The sequence below is a fragment of the Mesoplodon mirus genome (genome assembly GCF_964341445.2).
Source record: "Mesoplodon mirus genome assembly, chromosome: 1".
In the NCBI taxonomy this organism is placed as follows: Eukaryota; Metazoa; Chordata; class Mammalia; order Artiodactyla; family Ziphiidae; genus Mesoplodon; species Mesoplodon mirus.
Window position 1 is genome coordinate 72,257,866 of NC_138976.1, and position 18,578 is coordinate 72,276,443.

The 18,578-nt window shown below is 40.1% G+C and overlaps 1 protein-coding gene across 5 annotated transcripts in view; it reads left to right on the forward strand.

Annotated features, from left to right (window-relative positions):
* GLIS3 (GLIS family zinc finger 3) overlaps positions 1-18,578 on the forward strand; it is a 533,841-nt gene that overhangs the window by 174,309 nt on the left and 340,954 nt on the right. For 4 of the 5 annotated variants that reach the window (XM_082612473.1, XM_082612471.1, XM_082612472.1 and 1 more), the window contains 2 exons: positions 7,237-7,444; positions 13,714-14,833. In XM_082612473.1, the coding sequence (XP_082468599.1) occupies positions 7,237-7,444; positions 13,714-14,833 (1,328 nt within the window). The remainder of the gene's footprint in view (positions 1-7,236; positions 7,445-13,713; positions 14,834-18,578) is intronic. The other variant, XM_082612475.1, reaches the window with a different exon arrangement.

Here is an 18,578-nt window from a genome sequence, read left to right on the forward strand (position 1 = left end):
TGCATTTAATGCAGGGATAAAATAAAAATGAGTAATGCTGGTGATTCCATACTTTGTGGCCAACATTCCTGAATACTGACTAAGGTTAGAAGAGTGTTAGTGTGAAAGTTATATTCTTTCTGGGATAAACTTGGTAGGTTTCCTGAGGGCAGAGTGGTGGGAGATTGCCCAATTCGTGGGAATCTTCATTAATCTGGGTTAGGATTTAATCTATTTATTATCTGGGATCAAGTAATTAATTTCAGATTGGAGTTACAAAAATAGCCTTTATATGACCTCCTCCTCCTTTTTAAATTTGATCTTCTAAATCTTTATCAACCAATTATATAATCCACAATCTTACTCTTAACTTGCTTCCCTAACCGTTGCCTTCTTACGCTGTCATTTACTACCACATGGGCTTCTCCTCATTGTTTGTCCAGCTTCTGGTTCATGTACTCCTCCATCCTTTCTCCCCATCTCCACCAGATTAATCTTGGGTGAACTTGGCTTCTAGTGGGATGCACCGCTATCTATAGCACAGGGTCCCAGGTGCATGTCAGCAGGCCAGTTACACCAGCATCATCTGGCTTAGTTGGTTTGAAGTGAAGCCTATGAATTTGCATTTTTGAAAAGCTTTCCTGGTGACCCTAATGTGCAGCCAGGTTTGGGGCCATTGGTGAATACATAATGTCCAGTTGTTAAATCAGGCCCACCAGGCTGATTAAACAAGTCCTCTAAGTCTGTCTTCTCCCTTTTTTCTGGTCAAGCCCCCTCATGCAGGCAACCCTGACTTCTCTTCATTTCCCTAGCACATACCATGCCTCCTCCCTTCTGTTTCCATGTCTACACCTTACTATTTCCTTCCCATTCATGTGCTCGTTTTTCCTTCATGTTTTACCTCATTGTTTTCTAAAGAGTGTTCTTTAGTATGCCAGTCTTGGTTGAGTCATAGGGGAAAACAAGTACCCTAAACAAATATATTTTGCATATTATTTGCTCCTCTGGGAGATTTATTATCAGCATTTGCAATTTTTAAAGGCTCTGAGAAGACCTGTAGTAAAGAGATATGTTTAACTTTGTTGTATTAGAGTTTCCCAAAGCTATTTGACTATGGATCTCTCCATGACCCCACCTTATTTGTTATCACTGAAAACCTTTGGACTTCCTGAAGACCTTTGGGAAATGCCTTTTTGGTTAAAATTGTTCTTCTTCAGTGAATTATCTGGTAAACAGTGATTTCCACCTTTTCTGAACTCCTGTCTCTATGATTCAGTCTCATGCTTTATTCTGTACAGTCTAGTACCATTATCTGATTGTTCCTAGATGAGTGCGTCTTATCTCTACAGAGCTGTAAGCTCCATGGAGGCAGGATGCTCTACTCAGTAGTCCTTACCTCTCATAAGTTTTGTGCAGTTTCGAGCATTTGTAACATACACTAAATTTAAATGCTTTGCCCCTGAATAAAGAAGCCAGCTATTTCATTCTGATTCTCATCCTTTGGTGTTCTTAGTCATTTACCCTTGCCTTAACTGTATTTCAGTTACACACGTTACACACATTACACAGTCACATGTGTTCATGAAGTTGTCACTACTGTATTTCAGCCGTAAAACATTACAAATTTGACAAAACACTATATAGCAAACCTAGTATGTCTAGTATGCAAGAATACCTTATTTCTAGTTCTAAGGGGGAATATGAATGAAAGCTGGGGAGAGTCTAAGAGTAAGATAAGATGGGAGTGAGGAAAGGCCTGAAGTCTGGAGTCCATAGATGGGAGGATAAGTCTACTGTGTGTTGAGTGGAAGGCCTTGGGTGGGGAGGTATCAGCATGCCATCCTTGGTCACTCAGGAAAAGAGGTGCTAGAAATATCAGAAAGGTACCAGAAATGAGTTCTTTAATAAAATATAACTAACATTTATAATGTATTTATTAAGTGCCAGGCCCTAAATATATTACACATATTAGATCATTTAATCCTCAGAACAACTCAGTGATGTAAGTACTAGTATTAACCCTATTTTAGATATCAGAACACCAAGGCACAGAAAGCTTGAGTAATTTGCCCAAGGACACGTGGCCATTCAGTGGTGGAGCTAGGGTACAAATCCATGTTTTTAACTATTGTGCTGTGCGCTGTTACCTCTCACTTCTTTTCTTTCTCTGATTTTCTACTTTTCCATCAACCTTCAGTGCCCGGGTGTCCATTGATCTACTCTTCCATTCTTGAAGTTCCATCTCAGCAAAACCTTTCCTTGAAATGCATGATCCTGGATTCGAAAACAGTTGCTCTAAAGGGTGTTATTGGGATAATTAGTAATATTTGACTATAAATTGTGTATCATGTACTAGTACTATATCATTGCTAAATGTCTTGAATTTGATGATTGTGTTATGATTATGTATTTAGGGGTGAAGGGCATAAAATCTATGGCTTATTATTAAATAGTTCAACAAATTAATGATAATTAAAACAATCTTATATATACAGAGATGGATAGATGAATAGATAGATCAACAGATGGAATTTATCAATTGATAAATTACATAAAGAGGATTCATGTACTACTTACAACTATTCTGTAGGTTTGAAATGTTTTAAAGTGAAAGATTGGGAAGAAAACCCTGATCCTTAGAGATGGTAAAGCATATAATAATATATACTAACCCTTTCAATCCTCATAACAACCCTGTATTAGGTACTATTACTGTCCTAATTTTAGGGACAGGATACTGAGGCACAGAGACTTTTAAGGACCTTGCTCAGTGTTGCACAGCCTGTGGGTGGGTGAGACAGAACTCATATCCTGATATGCATTATTTCTGTTTCCAAAACACTCTGCATATGTGTTAGGTTGAACTATATAGAAACTGCTCTTATCTGATCATGTTTGACCTGTAAAGAAAGACATTTCATATGACTCAACCTAGGAGCAGGGATCTCTTTTATATAATGGTTGCTTTGGTATTCCTCTTCATGGGCAGACTGTGGGCTCTGTGGGGAGATGGGACTCTGTCTATCTTGCTCACCATTGTCTCCAGGGACTGCCCAGCTCATGGTTGGCATTTGATTAGTGTCAGTTGATGAACAATTACAATAAAAAAAACTTTGATTACTTCTCCCTACCCACCTCCCATATATATATATATATATATATATATATATATGCTATTTCTGTTCCCCCAATATCTCTGTCATTTTTAGAGGAACCAGTGGATAAACATAAATCATTCTGAAAGTTGCAGCCTCAGCAGGGGTAATTGCAACATAGTCAACTATTTGACTTCAAGAGAACTCTTTCAACTAATGAAGATGTTAATTAAAAACATGCCCCTGCTAAGATGACCTCTCAGTTCAGGAAATGCAAAACGTTTGCGCTCCCCACCAGCATGCAGTGATTTTGGCTAGAATGTATGTAGTACTCAGAATGCCATCCACTCGAATCCTTATTTGAGCAGTAAACACATTTTTAAGAAACACTGTACAGTCTCTAAAAATAAGCAGTATTTCAAAATGAAAACCAGCATACAAGTAGTTGGCACATCTGGTAGTCAGAAAAGTTGTACGGTTTGTTTTCAGGGAATGACAAGCCAAGGAATGTTCAAACTTGGCCGGCTGAAAACTTTTCTTCTGTCTGTGATGACACCTGGTTTTAAAAAAGTTGGCTCCAGGCTCAAAGCAGAAAGAAATGGGTAGAGAATTAAATAGTATCATTTACTTGTATCTTGTTTTGTGCAAGGAATTATAAAGAACTGTTTTCTTCTTACTTCAAGAAAGAGAACGTAGCAAAAAAAAAAAGCGATGACAGGCATGAACAATAATGACAACAGCAACTACAACAAAAAATGCAGCTAACATCCATCAAGTACCTACTATGCCCTAGGCAATGTATGAAGTCTTTTGTGTGTGTAATTAATACTAGATGCACAATAACACCTTATAAAGTGGTGTTATTTTTATTCCCATTTTACAGATGAGAACACATAGAGTAAACACAAATGTTTAAGTAATTTGCCCAAGTCACACAGCCAACCTGGGTTGGGGGTTCCCAAGCAGGCTGTCTCCAGAGCCTACTACAATGCACACTACACAATTCTGAGCAGTCTGGAGGTGTTCATTCTGTCCGGCATTATGAAAAAAAAAATTGGAGTTAGATGGTTGCATTAAGCACAGTGGTTCTTGGTCAAACTGTTATTTGCCTCCCTGTGTGAGAGTGATGATGCCACTTTACAGAACATTCTTACAGCTGCTCCACAAACATAATGTGTTCCCAAAAAATTTACCATATAGCTTCATGCTAAACGTATGTGATAGTCAGAAGCTGTCACTCCTCTATGGTTAGATGAGGCTCAAGTTGACCAGTGAATTTGGGAGTAGGAGGTGTTATAGTGAAAATGATGGAGACAGTGGGGAGGGGAGGATTAATGTTTCTTTATTACAGACGGAGAAAATACTGTGAATGTGAGGATCCAGGGTATAGGGTTACAAGGGCAGCCTTGACCAGTGTAAAATTCTAGTCCAGGGAGATGGATTTATAGTTACTACTCCCACAGCTTCATCTTCCATTCAGACCTAGTTAGCCACACTGTGGAGAAACATCAAAGGATTGACTTAGTTTGAGTCTGTTTTTGAAAAATGGCACTGTTTTAGACAAGAAGACCAGGGGGGCTTCAGTGGAAATAATGTGTCAGTATTTAATATCATGTATAACTATCTTTTATTTTCATTCATTCCTTCATTCATTCATTCTTAGCTTCATTGACAGACTTTATTGTGTACTGTATAGGCCCTGGGCTAGGTGCTGAGGAAGCAGCGATATCTCAGACAAGAGCTTTGTCTTTAAAAAGCAATAAAGTATAAACGGATGACAGGCATGTAAACATTTCCGTTCCCTGAAGGTGCTGAGGCAAATGTGTTACGAAAGACTGTGGGGGAACGAAAAGAAGAATTGGTCAGATTTGCCCAGTTGGCAGTGGGGGAGAGGGAGTCACAGAGAAGATGACCTTTGAATCAAGACCTTGAAGACAGAGGTGCTCCTAGGTAGACAAGTTAGAGTAAGGCTGTGCCAAGCAGAGAGAAAAGCAGGAACAAGAAAAGGGTTAAAATAATTTTTTCAGCAATCTTATTGGTATTTATCTATGCTAAAGTGTGCATTATTTTCACATCAGATTATCTCTGAACTATTAACACCATGTACTAGTTTATTCTTACTGGTATATAAAATAATGGTATGACATAATATATGGCATCTAAGATTTGATGAAATAATGTATTAATGTGCTTTGACACCAAGTAGTATTTGTTGGGTGTGCTCTTCCAGCTGCTAATATGTCTTTGTTTTAGAGGTAGATATTAATACCATTTTATGGTGAAGGAAACAGGCATGAAACGAATGAGTTCCTTAGATGAATATGTGACACTGAACTTGACAGAATACCTGACATCTAATGTTGCTTTTAATAGCAGTGGCTGGTAGGGATAGAACCTGGGGATAGAATTCAAGTGTCTTATATACTGGGCTAGGATATGAACCACTACACTGCCTTTATCCAAGGTAAAAAGGGGGTTTGAAAAGCAAATCACATGTAGCTTGTTGGAATTTATAAAGATATTAAGTTTATGATCATTGCACAAAAATGTACCCACTACTCTTGGTGTCAAGATGAAGCCCTGATGGTACAGTGTTATATGAGTTATGAAAACAGAGAGACTATCATCTATAACTGATCTTTCAAGGCACAAGAAAATGCATCAAATGGAAGCTGCAGGGAGAGGGGAAGGTTCCGGTTTGTGTATCTGAAAAAAAAAAAATCAGACAGAAATTTCTTTTGGACCTTTCTTGGATCTTGGAAAGTATCCAAGGAAGAAACTAAGCATCCAGCACCTAAACTTAAGGACACAGGTGCCATGAAAATACACTCTTGTAGACTCCGTTTCTGCTCTGTCAGTAAATCTCAGTGTGGTTTACTGACACAAGTCAGTTACCATTTGGATTTTAGTTTCCCAGAGGGCTGGACTACAGAAGGCTTCCTGCTAGCTAAAGATGCTGTGACTCTCCTAGCACTTGGGAGATGTGGTTTCATAGATGAGAGCATTGGTGATTACTCTAAGGTCTTGTTTATCCTCAGTTTGTGGGCTCTTGGAAGAGAATGTTACAAAAGATGAAGAAGTCATTTTTTTGGCTATTAACCTAATTTTTGAGAAGACAAAATAAAAAATTATACTCCTTAGGGCTAAGGAAAGTTACCGTGATGCTTTTCTACTACTTTGATCCCAGATATATCAACGAGCAAGATGGGGAATTTGGTGAGAAAATTTTAGAGCCAATTTGCCAGAAAAACCTGAGATCATATTTATTTTGATTTATTTGAAATGGGAACTGAGACTGGACCAGGTAGTTTGCAAAAAATGTTTGAAAAAGTATATCCATGTAAAAAGACTGTCTAGAATGATTCAACCACTATTATTATTTTTTATAAATGAGTCATGGCAGTGTTTACCTTTCTCCTCTTTGCTCTTCATGTTTCTGTAATGGCACAGATTCTTGAGGGTTTCTTTTTTTTCCTTTCCCCTCTGGGATACGTACCAAATTTTACTATGTTCGAAGATTGTTACTAATGAAATGAAAAATTTATGTCAAATTTGGTTAACATGCTACTTTTAGAATGAATGTTTTGTTTAGGGTTCTCTCATCTTGATTTTTTTAAAAATTGGGTGTATGTCCAATGAAAATATATTAGGATGAAGAGGAAAAATAAAGATTGGAGAGTCACAGCCAGTCTATATCCTTTTAAAGAGGCTTTTTGGAAGACCAGACTTGGAGTGAAATGAACCAGTTAAACAAGTTTTTTTCAGGAGTGTCAACTTTCCTTGCTGGGTCATTCAAGATATTAGCTATTCTAGAAAAAACATGGTTTGATACAAGTAATCCCATCTACTTACCACCTTAACCCTTTAGGTAAAGAGATGATAAAATATGATTCTTAATATAACTGGACACTTCTAGATAGAAGAAGCAAAATGTAAGCATATTTTGTATGAGTGGTGATTATAGAAGGGTTTCTGTTTGTAACATTATGGATTTTTCATTGGAATTAGAGAAAGCTTTTTTCTGTCACTAATACTGAAAAAAAAAAAAGATGATCCAAGGACTGTCTCTATAGATGAGTCCTGATATAAGTGTGCACATATGTGTATTTACTGATTTCTGATATAAGGGACATGAAAGCTAACCTGATTCATTTGTTTTTAGGGGCTCTTGGCTTTGGGCCTCAGTGCAAGTCCATTGGAAAAGGCAGCTGCAACAATCTAGTGGTCACCAGCAGTCCCATGATGGTTCAGCGACTGGGACCCATTTCACCACCAGCAAGCCAGGTCTCTACAGCATGCAACCAGATCAGTCCTAGCTTACAGAGGGCAATGAATGCAGCCAACCTGAATATACCTCCTTCAGATACCAGGTCTCAAGTTACTTTTTTTTTTCCCCTTCTTATGGTATAATCACACTCATGACTGTTTTTCCTTTCCTTACTGAATGCATGCCCACACAACACACACACACACATACACACACACACACACACACACTCAAGCAGCTCTTTTAATTTGAGCTTTGTAGGGGAATGTGTATAAAAACTGTGTGTGCCATAATATCATCTTAATTGGGAAGAATGGTTTAATACCTGCTGTCTTAACAGTGTGAGTGAAATTAAGGCACACTTTGAGATTCTGGGGCCTCTGTGACTAAATACCAGTGTGTTAATCTGTTGATTCCTGGTGAAGCAGGTCATATCATGGCCTAGAAAGATAAGATGTTCCATGCGCATCCATCTTAGCTGCTCGTTTTTTCAGTGTATGTGTTGCAGCATCCTAAGGCTGCTTTACAGTTGTTTTGTCTGTCCATCCATACATTCACCCATCTAACCAAGTATCTTAAATATTTATGGTCCTGCATAATACAATAGTTGAAGTTTAGGGAGAGAGTTGAAAAAGTAAAGATAGAAATCATGAATTTTAAGACTTTATGATGCATCTAGGAAGACATACTTTCATGTGTGAGTTACATAACATTTCAACACAATGTCTGATTAGGTGCTGGAATAAGTAGGTCCAATAAATGCTATACATCTATCTCCATGGGAGATAATTAAATAGGGAAATTACCTTCTCAAACAAATTTTTGTATCTCTTAAGGTTGATATTACAGGGGACATAAAACCAAAATACTGTGCAATGTATAAGGTCTATTTCTATGTTTGAAATGAATTATTTCATCTTCTGTAAGTAGTCTTCTTGGAGAAATACAATCCAAAGTTTTTGCCTTATCCCAGATCTGTTGTAACTGTGATTTTGCAAAGGAATTTGACCTCTCTTCTGTGGACCTCTGTTCCTCTTCTTGGGGGACTGGAATCTGCTGAGATGCCTTGTAGTTCTGGGTTCTGTTTTTTCCTCTTCTTCCTCCCCTTCATTTTTCTTTTCCTCTTATCCCCCTTTCCCCCTCTTGTGTCTCTGCACTGTGCTCCTAGCTGCTATTCGAGACTCTGAAATCACAGTTCCTGGATCATTTTTTATGCCAATTTTTTCATGAGATGGAAACTTGTTTTTCACCTGAGATTTTTTTTTTTGTGATGGGAAGCTGCTCCTGTCATTTTCCTATTGATGATTATGCCTTGAGGGACTCTTCAGACTTGCTGAGTATTGCATGTAAAATTAACTGTACTCGTGGGGTAGATGTCATTGGGAAGCCTTCAGCCTCCTGTCTGTGGCAAGTCCAGCCCATGCCTTGAAGGCAGAGAGTCATAATTAATGGAGAAACTGAAGGTAGGCAGGGCACAGGCTGCTCCAGCCATGCATGTATCTAGTGCAGTCCCTTTCATGGGTCGGGCAGGGAAGGGTCATTATCTCAGTGTTTTCTGGCATATTTGATTCCTTGGCATAAATTTTTATCCTTAAAAGATAACATCTTAGAGATGCACTGATATATATGTTTTGACTATGTATTCTGTGAGTCCTTCTATGGAAATAATTTTTTGCAGGATGAACAAAGAAACAGGAGTTGGGAAGTGGCTTAGTGAAATATCGAATTTACTTTTAACACTTTGGAAAGGTCACATTCATTTGTGATACTTAAATTGGTTTGTGTGTTCCATAAGAGGAGAGATAGGACAGGAGGCAACAGTTCAACTTGAAGGCATTTTGCTATCTAGAGATGAAGAGAAGATGGAGAGAGAATCAGCTTTGTGTATTGGGGTCATGCCTGGGGGAGGGGGACGGGGGTGGGGAGCTGGATGGGGACATAACTGTTCAGTCTGAGTGATGGCCACCCTATAAAAAGCTGTAAAATTTATTGTTTTTTCCTGATTATCTATGTAATTCTTACTCATTGTAGAAAATGTGGAAAATATTGACAAGCACAAGACAGTATATGATAGTCATCCCGAATCCTACCACTCACAGGCAACCATGGGTGGAATTTTGATATATATCCTTCTAGCTGTAGGCAAACATATACATCATAAGCATAGGTTTCCCTTTCCATCAAATTGATCTATAATGATCTATAATAATAGTATTATATTTACTTTTTTTTTTTTTTTTTTTTTTTTCTTTTTGCGGTATGCGGGCCTCTCACTGTTGTGGCCTCTCCCGTTGCGGAGCACAGGCTCCGGACGCGCAGGCCCAGCGGCCATGGCTCACGGGCCCAGCCGCTCCGCGGCATATGGGATCCTCCCAGACCGGGGCACGAACCCGCATCCCCTGCATCGGCAGGCGGACTCCCAACCACTGCGCCACCAGGGAGGCCCTATATTTACTTTTTTCATTAATATAAACACTTTCCTTTGTAATAATCTTTTGTGGTAAAAATATATTTAGCATCATATAATGACTTCTTCCTGCCCAAGATTCCATTTTATTAAAAAGTATAGAAATATGGGGCTTCCCTGGTGGCACAGTGGTTGAGAATCTGCCTGCCAATGCAGGGGACACAGGTTCGAGCCCTGGTCTGGGAAGATCCCACATGCCACGGAGCAACTGGGCCCGTGAGCCACAACTACTGAGCCTGTGCGTCTGGAGCCTGTGCTCCACAACAAGAGAGGCCGCGATAGTGAGAGGCCCACGTACCGCAATGAAGAATGGCCCCCGCTTGCCGCAACTAGAGAAAGCCCTCTTACAGAAACGAAGACCCAACACAACTAAAAATAAATAAATAAATATATATATATTTTAAAAGTATATAAATAAAACTATAATTTTTATCAGTATCTTATTACTGGGCATTTGTTTCCCTTTATTTCATTATTATAAGTAATACTTTATTGGATCACTTCTGTAACTCTTTTGTTGCACATCTCTTTTTCATGACATATATGCATATATATGTATACATATATATGTAGTCATTCTCTTAAGCATCATTTTGAGGAATTCCTTGTCATATATACGTTAGTATTTCTTTTGAGCTTGGCGTTGAACCAAGCAATTCAGCTTGGTCATTACACCTCTTACGGCCCCATGAGAATTACTGAGCTCTTGCTTCACCAGCTACCCTAACCTATTTCACTGTTGGTTTCTGAGTTTTTCATATTACTTTTATTTTGTTTGAGTTATCTTTCTTTCACATATAGCTTCAAATTAACCAGTCACCAGAAATAATATGTTTAGGATTAGATGAACATTGGAAATGGAGATTTCTCTAAGTATGGTGATAGAACCACAGCTCTTTGTCCCTTTCTTTCCCATAGGCTTGGTGTGGGTAGCAGCAGGGATTATAGGCAAGAGTTCTTTGCAATCTTTCACAGTCATTCAGCATATTGTTTCAGAAGGAGAACAGAAAATGTGTGTTCCAGTTATAGCTCGTGTGACTTTAAGCCTCGTACACCAGGTCTTTTAATCAAGCAGAGCAGCATGGACCACATGTGGGGTATGTTGTGGGGAAAACAATGGAGGATGTATGTGATCCAGCTAGGTGACTGCCTATCAAATGCTGCTTTATTTGTACTTCTTTAAGGAGTTTTGGTCCTTTTTTTGGTGTCACTGGGAGGAATTTCACAGAACCTTGGTTTTATTCTCTGTAAAACAGAGGTTATTTAAACAATCCAATTTACTTACTTCACAGGCTGTATTAAATGAAATAATACAAAGGGAAAATACTTCATAAGTTAAAAATGATGGTTATCATTATATTGATTGATTACTCACCTTAATCAACATTTTTTTGGAAAACTTAACACTCTGGTGGGTACTGGCGGAGATAAAAATGACCCCTTTTTTTGGAGGACATTGAATTTTATTGAGGAAGATAACACCCACAGATGCTTGAAGTTAGCCGTTTAAGGCTCAGTACAGACAGTATATAATTTTTCTGGAAAGAGGACTTTTACTGACAGCTACTATCTTTGGGGCAGGTTTCATGGATTAGAACTTTGAAATATTAAAAGATCTGGGTAATTGCTCAGAAGGGAGGTGGGCTGCTAGGCAAAGGCCATTTGTTGGAAATTTTGTTCTTATTAGGTGTTCAAGATAGAAGAGAGAGTTCTCCATTCATATAACTACCTTAGTGAATAGAGCATAGAATTTGCTTTCTGAAAAATATATGATAACTGTCTTAGAAAACTGAGATGTCCAAGGAGTTAAGGAATGTGCCTGCATGGGGTTATGCTCAAATTTAAATCGAACTATACTTTAGGTGTATTTTGAGAAAAATAAGAAACATCTCTTGACAATGGAACAAATGAACATGTCTCACTATAGGCAGCCCTCAAACCAAATAATATAATTTCAAATGCAAAGTATATACAGATGGGTAAAATACTTTCTGCCTGCCATTCACTGCTTGAAAATCTGAAATCCTCCAGTATGACAGTGACCAGGCAAATGCACCATTTGAGAATGTTATATAAACCATCTCAACCTTAGGGTGTAAAGCAAAGTCAGTTGTTTTTGCCTCATATATGACACAACTACTGATTTGACTTGGGTCAGAAAGCAATTCTGTATCTCCCTGGGGAAGGGACCAAAAGGCCCTTGACATCCTATCACCAGGAGCCTTCAGCTGAGCTCTGCAGGGAGAGCTACAAGCTGCAGGTATGCTGGGAAAATAATTGAAAGTGTCCATGGGGAATTAAAAAACAGATGGTTCAGAAACCACTCTGGGGCTTGCAGAAGGACTTCAGTCCAAATATAAGGATCTGGGCAGAGGAAAAGAAATCTGTGTCAAGGGCAACTGGACGTAAATTCCTGCTGTGTTTGTCATCGGTAAACATTACTTCACTCGGTGGAAACACCACATCGACAATGGTGTTATCTACCACCTTATACTGGGCATTTCAGAGCCGAGATGTTTTCTTGCTAATTTCTCATGCTTGTAGGAAACAGTGTTCCTGGCTTCCATTTTGTGAAAAGAAGTAAGAGGAAGAGATGGGATGAGAATGCTTCTATTTTTCCCTCAGTTCTTTTGCAACAGGTTGCTGTATAACAGCTGGAAGTAGTAGATGGGTTCATTCTGGGAAGATAGACATTCTATACAATATTTTATTTTAAATTTTTTGTCAGAAAAAAGATCTCTGTAGAAAGCAAGTGCAAGTACATATAAAGAAGTCAGGTTTTTCTGATATACACTATTCTGAGTTGGAAGTACAGTGAATTATGAATTATGCCCAGCCTCTTTGTGACAAATTTTCCATCCAAAGGGCATAGCTTTTCTCTTCAATGATTTTTAAGGCAATGATGTCATAGTAAAACAAAATGAATTTTAAAGTGGCCAGACTACATTACAAAGCATTCTGTTATTCAGCTAATTGTTGTGACATGTGAGGCATGTTTTGTAAAGGGTAAGAAGGACAGGAGAGGAATTGTTGCAAAAGTGAAGTACTTAAAGCAGATGCTTTGCTCTCAGTCCAAATCTGCTCTGATTCAAGGACAACAGTTCATGGAAGATCCAAAACTAGCAGGTGTGATTAAACCCTGCACGGCCCAAATATGCATAATTCCAAATATGACTTGATTTCAGGCTGTCACTCCCATATATATTACAGCTGTATTTTATATATATTTTATTTCTGGGGCAATTTGATGTTGTGACTGAGTACTTATAGTGTGAATTGCTGTCTTTTATAGAAACATTTAAAATTCCTTAATATCAGTGAAATAAACTTGTGAAATTATTATTAGGTCCCCTGGATGACTTTGAGGATTTACTTTTTTTTTTTTCTTTTCAAATTTAGCATAGGTTTATGTTTTACCTCACAAAACAGATTTCATTCAAAGGCTGGGACTCTCTTTAGACTTGTGTTCTGCAATGCCTATTTGTAGTGTGCTGCACACAGTAGATGCTTAATAAATACTTGTTTATTTGGTTTGCCATAACAAGCTTCAATAATTATTCCTAGGTCTCTGATGTTTTCCCTGTATTACAAAAAGATATTTAAAAATAAAGCAAGGACTATTTATTATCATTTAAAGTATTAAGATTATTTATAACAGTAGATCTTTTTGTTTTATTATTCCAGTGAGCATTAGCTTTTATGGTTCTTCTTGGTAAAATGTTATTTACCTGGAACTAAAAGCCTTGGGTTTTATCTTAGCCAAAGAATGTGTGTTTAGCCGAGAATGTAATTAGGGGAAATACTTAAGGGATTGTCAATGCAATGTTCTTTTCGCTCTTAGGCAATCCATATCCTGCTAAAATGTTTGTCTTTTTTTTTCCCCCGCCTTCTGGCTGCTGTTCCAGGTCCCTTATTTCGCGTGAGTCTTTGGCATCCTCAACTTTGAGTCTGACAGAAAGTCAGTCAGCCTTGAGCGTGAAACAAGAGTGGTCTCACGGCTACAGGGCTCTCCCTTCGCTCTCCTCCAACCACAGCTCTCAGAATGGCATTGACCTAGGGGACCTCCTCAGCCTTCCTTCTGGGACAGCCATGCCCAGCAACAGTGTCTCTAACTCATTGCCATCCTACCTGTTCGGGATGGAAAATAGCCACTCTCCTTACCCTAGTCCCCGGCACTCTTCGGCCAGGTCCCACTCGGCCCGCTCCAAGAAGAGAGCACTGTCCTTGTCCCCATTGTCCGATGGCATTGGGATAGACTTCAATACCATCATCCGCACCTCGCCCACGTCCTTGGTCGCCTACATCAACGGGTCGAGGTCTTCCCCGGCCAACATGTCCCCACAGCCAGAGGTCTATGGGCATTTCCTGGGGGTGCGCGGCAGTTGTATTCCCCAGCCATGCTCGGTGCCAAGCAGCCAGAAGGGCATGCGGGTGGCCAGTGGCGGCCTGGCTCTTCCAGCCTACGACGAGGACAGCGTGCCGGAGTATGAGCGCATGCAGCAGCTGGAGCACGGCGGCCTGCAGCCCAGCCTGGTCAACAACATGGTGGTGCAGCATGGCCTGCTGGACTCTGACGGCCAGCCGGTGGGCCTGCTAAAGACGGAGCGCCTGGATGACTTCCCGGGCGGTGCCCTGGACTTGCCCCCGGCACCCCCTCTGCCTCCTCTGCCACCTCCGCCCCAAGGCCCCCCGCCCCCCTACCACGCCCACCCGCACCTGCATCACCCAGAGCTCGTCCACCACACCCAACCGCTGGCCCTGCCTCAGGCCGCCCTGGAGGAGGATGGGGAGATGGAAGACGTTGCGGGCAAGCACTGCTGTCGCTGGATCGACTGCAGCGCCTTGTATGACCAGCAGGAGGAACTTGTGCGGCACATCGAGAAGGTTCACATAGATCAGCGCAAAGGGGAAGACTTCACTTGTTTCTGGGCCGGTTGTCCTCGAAGGTACAAGCCATTCAATGCCCGCTATAAACTGCTGATTCACATGAGAGTCCACTCGGGGGAGAAGCCCAACAAGTGTTCGGTGAGTTGCCTAAAGCCCACGGGAGTTCATTGAAGGTGTATGTGGTTTAACAAATGCCGCCACAAGTTAGGTGGCATATTTTCTTTTATGGAGTTCGGATGCTAGGGGTCTAGGTATCCATGAGATTTGACTCCTCTTCAGCCTGAGAAAGGGGAAGTTTTCTTTAATTATTAGTGGCTGGGGTATATCTCCACTTCTAGATTCTCTTCTGCAGATGTACATGATCAGGGGAGGTTCACACTGCCACGCTGTCCAAAGTCTTGGAAAATTGATTTCCACCAGGCACCAACTTGAAGTTGCTGAAATGTGCAGGGCAGAGGAACACACACTGCACCACCAGCAAGCTTTAGCTATTTTCCAAAGTAAATATTCAGTGATTTTCCCTTCCCTCCAATAACTGGGTGAGTGTTAGGGTTAGAGGGGCGGTTCTGATATTTGGAAAGGAACTCACACTTAGCAACTTGGCTAGTAAAAATGTTGCTGCATACACCCACACGCCTGCACACTGCACCCTCCAAGGTTGTAAGACTAGTTAATGATTTATAGCCAGCATGAAAACACTCAGGGTTACCACAGGAGCAGAGTCTTACTGGATCTCACTGAACTTTAAGGAGAGGGAGTTTGGTGGAAAATGTATGAGGAGAAAGAACCCAGAGGGAACTGTGTCTTTGGTGTTGAAGGAAGTGGGCATGGTGTCTCTTTCTCCCCACTTCCCCCTTTCACAACATCAATCCTGGAACTATCTCTGTTTCTTGGCAGAATTTACTGTTTTTGAATAACATGACTCTTAGATGGTTGCACAAACATTTCACACCTAACAGAAACCCTCAGGGTTTACAAGCAGGACATCACCCTTGGGATCCCAGGGTGGCTTTGCACAATCTCAGACAGCTCGCTTAACTCTTGGAAAAAGAAGAGCATATGTTTTATATTAGTTTAGATGGACAGGAATATTTCTTTTAGAGTTAAGAATCTGAGAATTTTAGGTATTCCCTGGATATTGAATATGCTACAGGTCACTAAATGTGTAAAAAATATATATCATTTGGAAAAGGAACTTATTTAGATGGTGGTTCCCCCAGCCAGAGTCCCTTCTTTCTGTAGTATGTCTTGATAATAAAGAATCTGGGCCATGTTTTCCATGTTTATGCTTGATTATAGATTGGCCAAGTTGTCGGATTCATGTAAAAGCAAACCAAACAGGTGATAGTTGTAAGGCAAGTATTAGAAGCGCTTTTTCACCATCCCGTAGGTATTTTTGAAAGAGTTTTAAGAATTTCTGGAGGAATGAAATTGCATTTCTCATCCTTACATTATGCCCCATGTTATGATTCTTCTTAAGGAAAACTTGAAGCTCATACATTGTAAGAATGCCAGGTTATATGACTGAAAAGAATAATTACATTCCAGCCAACAAAACCTTACTCTGTCTGTAAGGTTCTGCATTAAAAATGCCAGAAAGAGACAAGCAATTGAAGGCAATTCCATTTACTCTGTTTGGAACACACTGGCCTATTGCAGGCAAGAAAGACATTCAGTCTCTGAAGGAAAACAGTCCAGCCTTTTAGTTCTGACTAATCCTGGCTGAAAATAGTTTGCTGGATTTGGCTTTACTGAAATAAACATATAAGCTTGAATTATCCAAAAAAAAATTTTTTTTTGCATTGCAAAATTAATTTTTGTACAAAAGGATTTCCCTATTTTCCCACTATCCCCAGATTTTGAAAAGGCGTATAACTTTATAAAGTTGACTTTTGCTTATGTGCATGATGACTATTAGAAATAGAAATACTTCAGTGAAAGAATAAGCTAAGAGGTGAATGTTTGCAGGCGTCTGCATAGCTTTTCATGGTATTATTCAAGATGGGTATGGGAGGTGATTTTTCTCTCTCCCCTAGTCTGCCTACTCCCCATTTCTAGATGGAATCTTTGCAAAATTTAGATTGCTAGATTTAATAGCATATCAAATCTAGACCCACAGAGCATCAAATCACATGTTATAGTGCAAATGTATTGTACAAAACAGGGTTTCTTAGGGGCTGACTAATGCTGCAGTTCTTGCCTTGGGACTGTATATTTTTAGCAGGAATATAAAACGTACATATCATGAGCATCGTGTCTTGTGAAAACTGTTATGTTGCTGCCTGTCATCTGCTTGATTTGTAGGGTTGTAGCTAACTGGCAGCAAATAATTTTGCTCTGAAAGTTTAGCAGTCCTCTCAAGTTGTAGCCCATGGAGAGAAGGCATTGTGCTTAATGTGGATGCGCATCTGAAAAAGATGCATTTTTCTTCCTCTTGCAAAACCAGTCTTTACACTCTTGGAATCCAGACACAAAGAACTCTTAAAACTGAACAGTTTCATCTCTCACTTTTTTAGAAACTGATGGTAGTTGATTCAAAGCTCAAGATCCTTGCCAAGTAAAATGACCACATTCTTCTTTTGGAGACATGAAGTGATCTTTGGGTTTTTGTGGCTGTGTCACATGCTGCAAAGGCTAGGAGCAGTTTAAATTATAAGACCCTGTCCACTTCTGTTTTACGTATGTTTAACTGCTATTAATTTTCTGTGGACCATAGTTAGAGTTAGTCATCATTTTCACTCACTTAGCTTATTGACCCAAGAAAGATGTGATGACCCAATTGTGTTTGGTGACCATGACTACAGGCAGCACAATGAGCTTCTGGAAGTCATGTGAAAAGGAGGATGTGTGAAAGGGCTCTTCAGTGACAGCCTGCTTACAGTAAGAGGCTGCCACTGGTGTCCTCCCTTGATGCCAAATTCCATCTCATGCATGGGGGAACACATCCTCAGCGTCTCTGACTGTAACTCCTCAGTCTTACCCAGAACTCTGAGATTCAGATCTCTCAGGACTTTAGGTGGCAGAACTGGGGGAGGATTGTTAATTTATTATTTGGTTAACTTACTGGAAGGAGAGAATGGTTTCTTTTCCCTTTCCCACCCAAGCAACTCCACCCTTCTGTAGATCTCATTCTTAACTGCTTCTGTGGAGAGCCAAACCAGCTGCTCTCTTTCCGCTCTTGGCCTTGATTACAGAGATATTCCCAGCCGTCGGCAAAGGCCTTGAGAAGTAAAGGCCTCAGCAGGCAGACAGACGGACCTCAGTTAAATCAGAAACTGGAATGTGGCAATATTATATTAAAAACACCTGAGTCCATTCACTTCTGTCTACTAATAAAGCAATTAGTAGGTGCCAGATCATTCTATTGAGACCTTCCTGAGCTTAGACCAACCTCAACATTGATGAATCTCAGAATTATCAGAACGTTTGAGCATTCCCAGGTATAACTTTGCTGAATTCTTTTATGTTTTTCTGAGATGGTAAGGTTTCAAATTCTCAAGTCAGAGCAAGTAATGGAGCCTTATAATTAGTTTCTTTCCCAAACCCCTGTTTCATGTGCCTAAAAGGACAATGTAAAGAATAACCCCAAACTATAGATGTACACTGACCATCCCTAACAGTAGCCATAGTAAGTGTTCCAACTGAGTGCACACTGAGAATGTTTTTACCATAGTAGGTCTTTTTGCCATTAAGTTGAAGAGTGTGCAACACCTCGGTAGCGTTCCCAGGAAGGTGTGCTCTGAATGAGATCAGACACACTCTGTCTGCCAGTACTTCTCATGAGAAAGCCTATCTGATCAGGGCAGAGTGAGCAGAGGGACAGGGTTCTGTTGCCAGGATCAGAAACACTGATCCTGGCCTTTGTGCACAAAAGAAAGCAGTT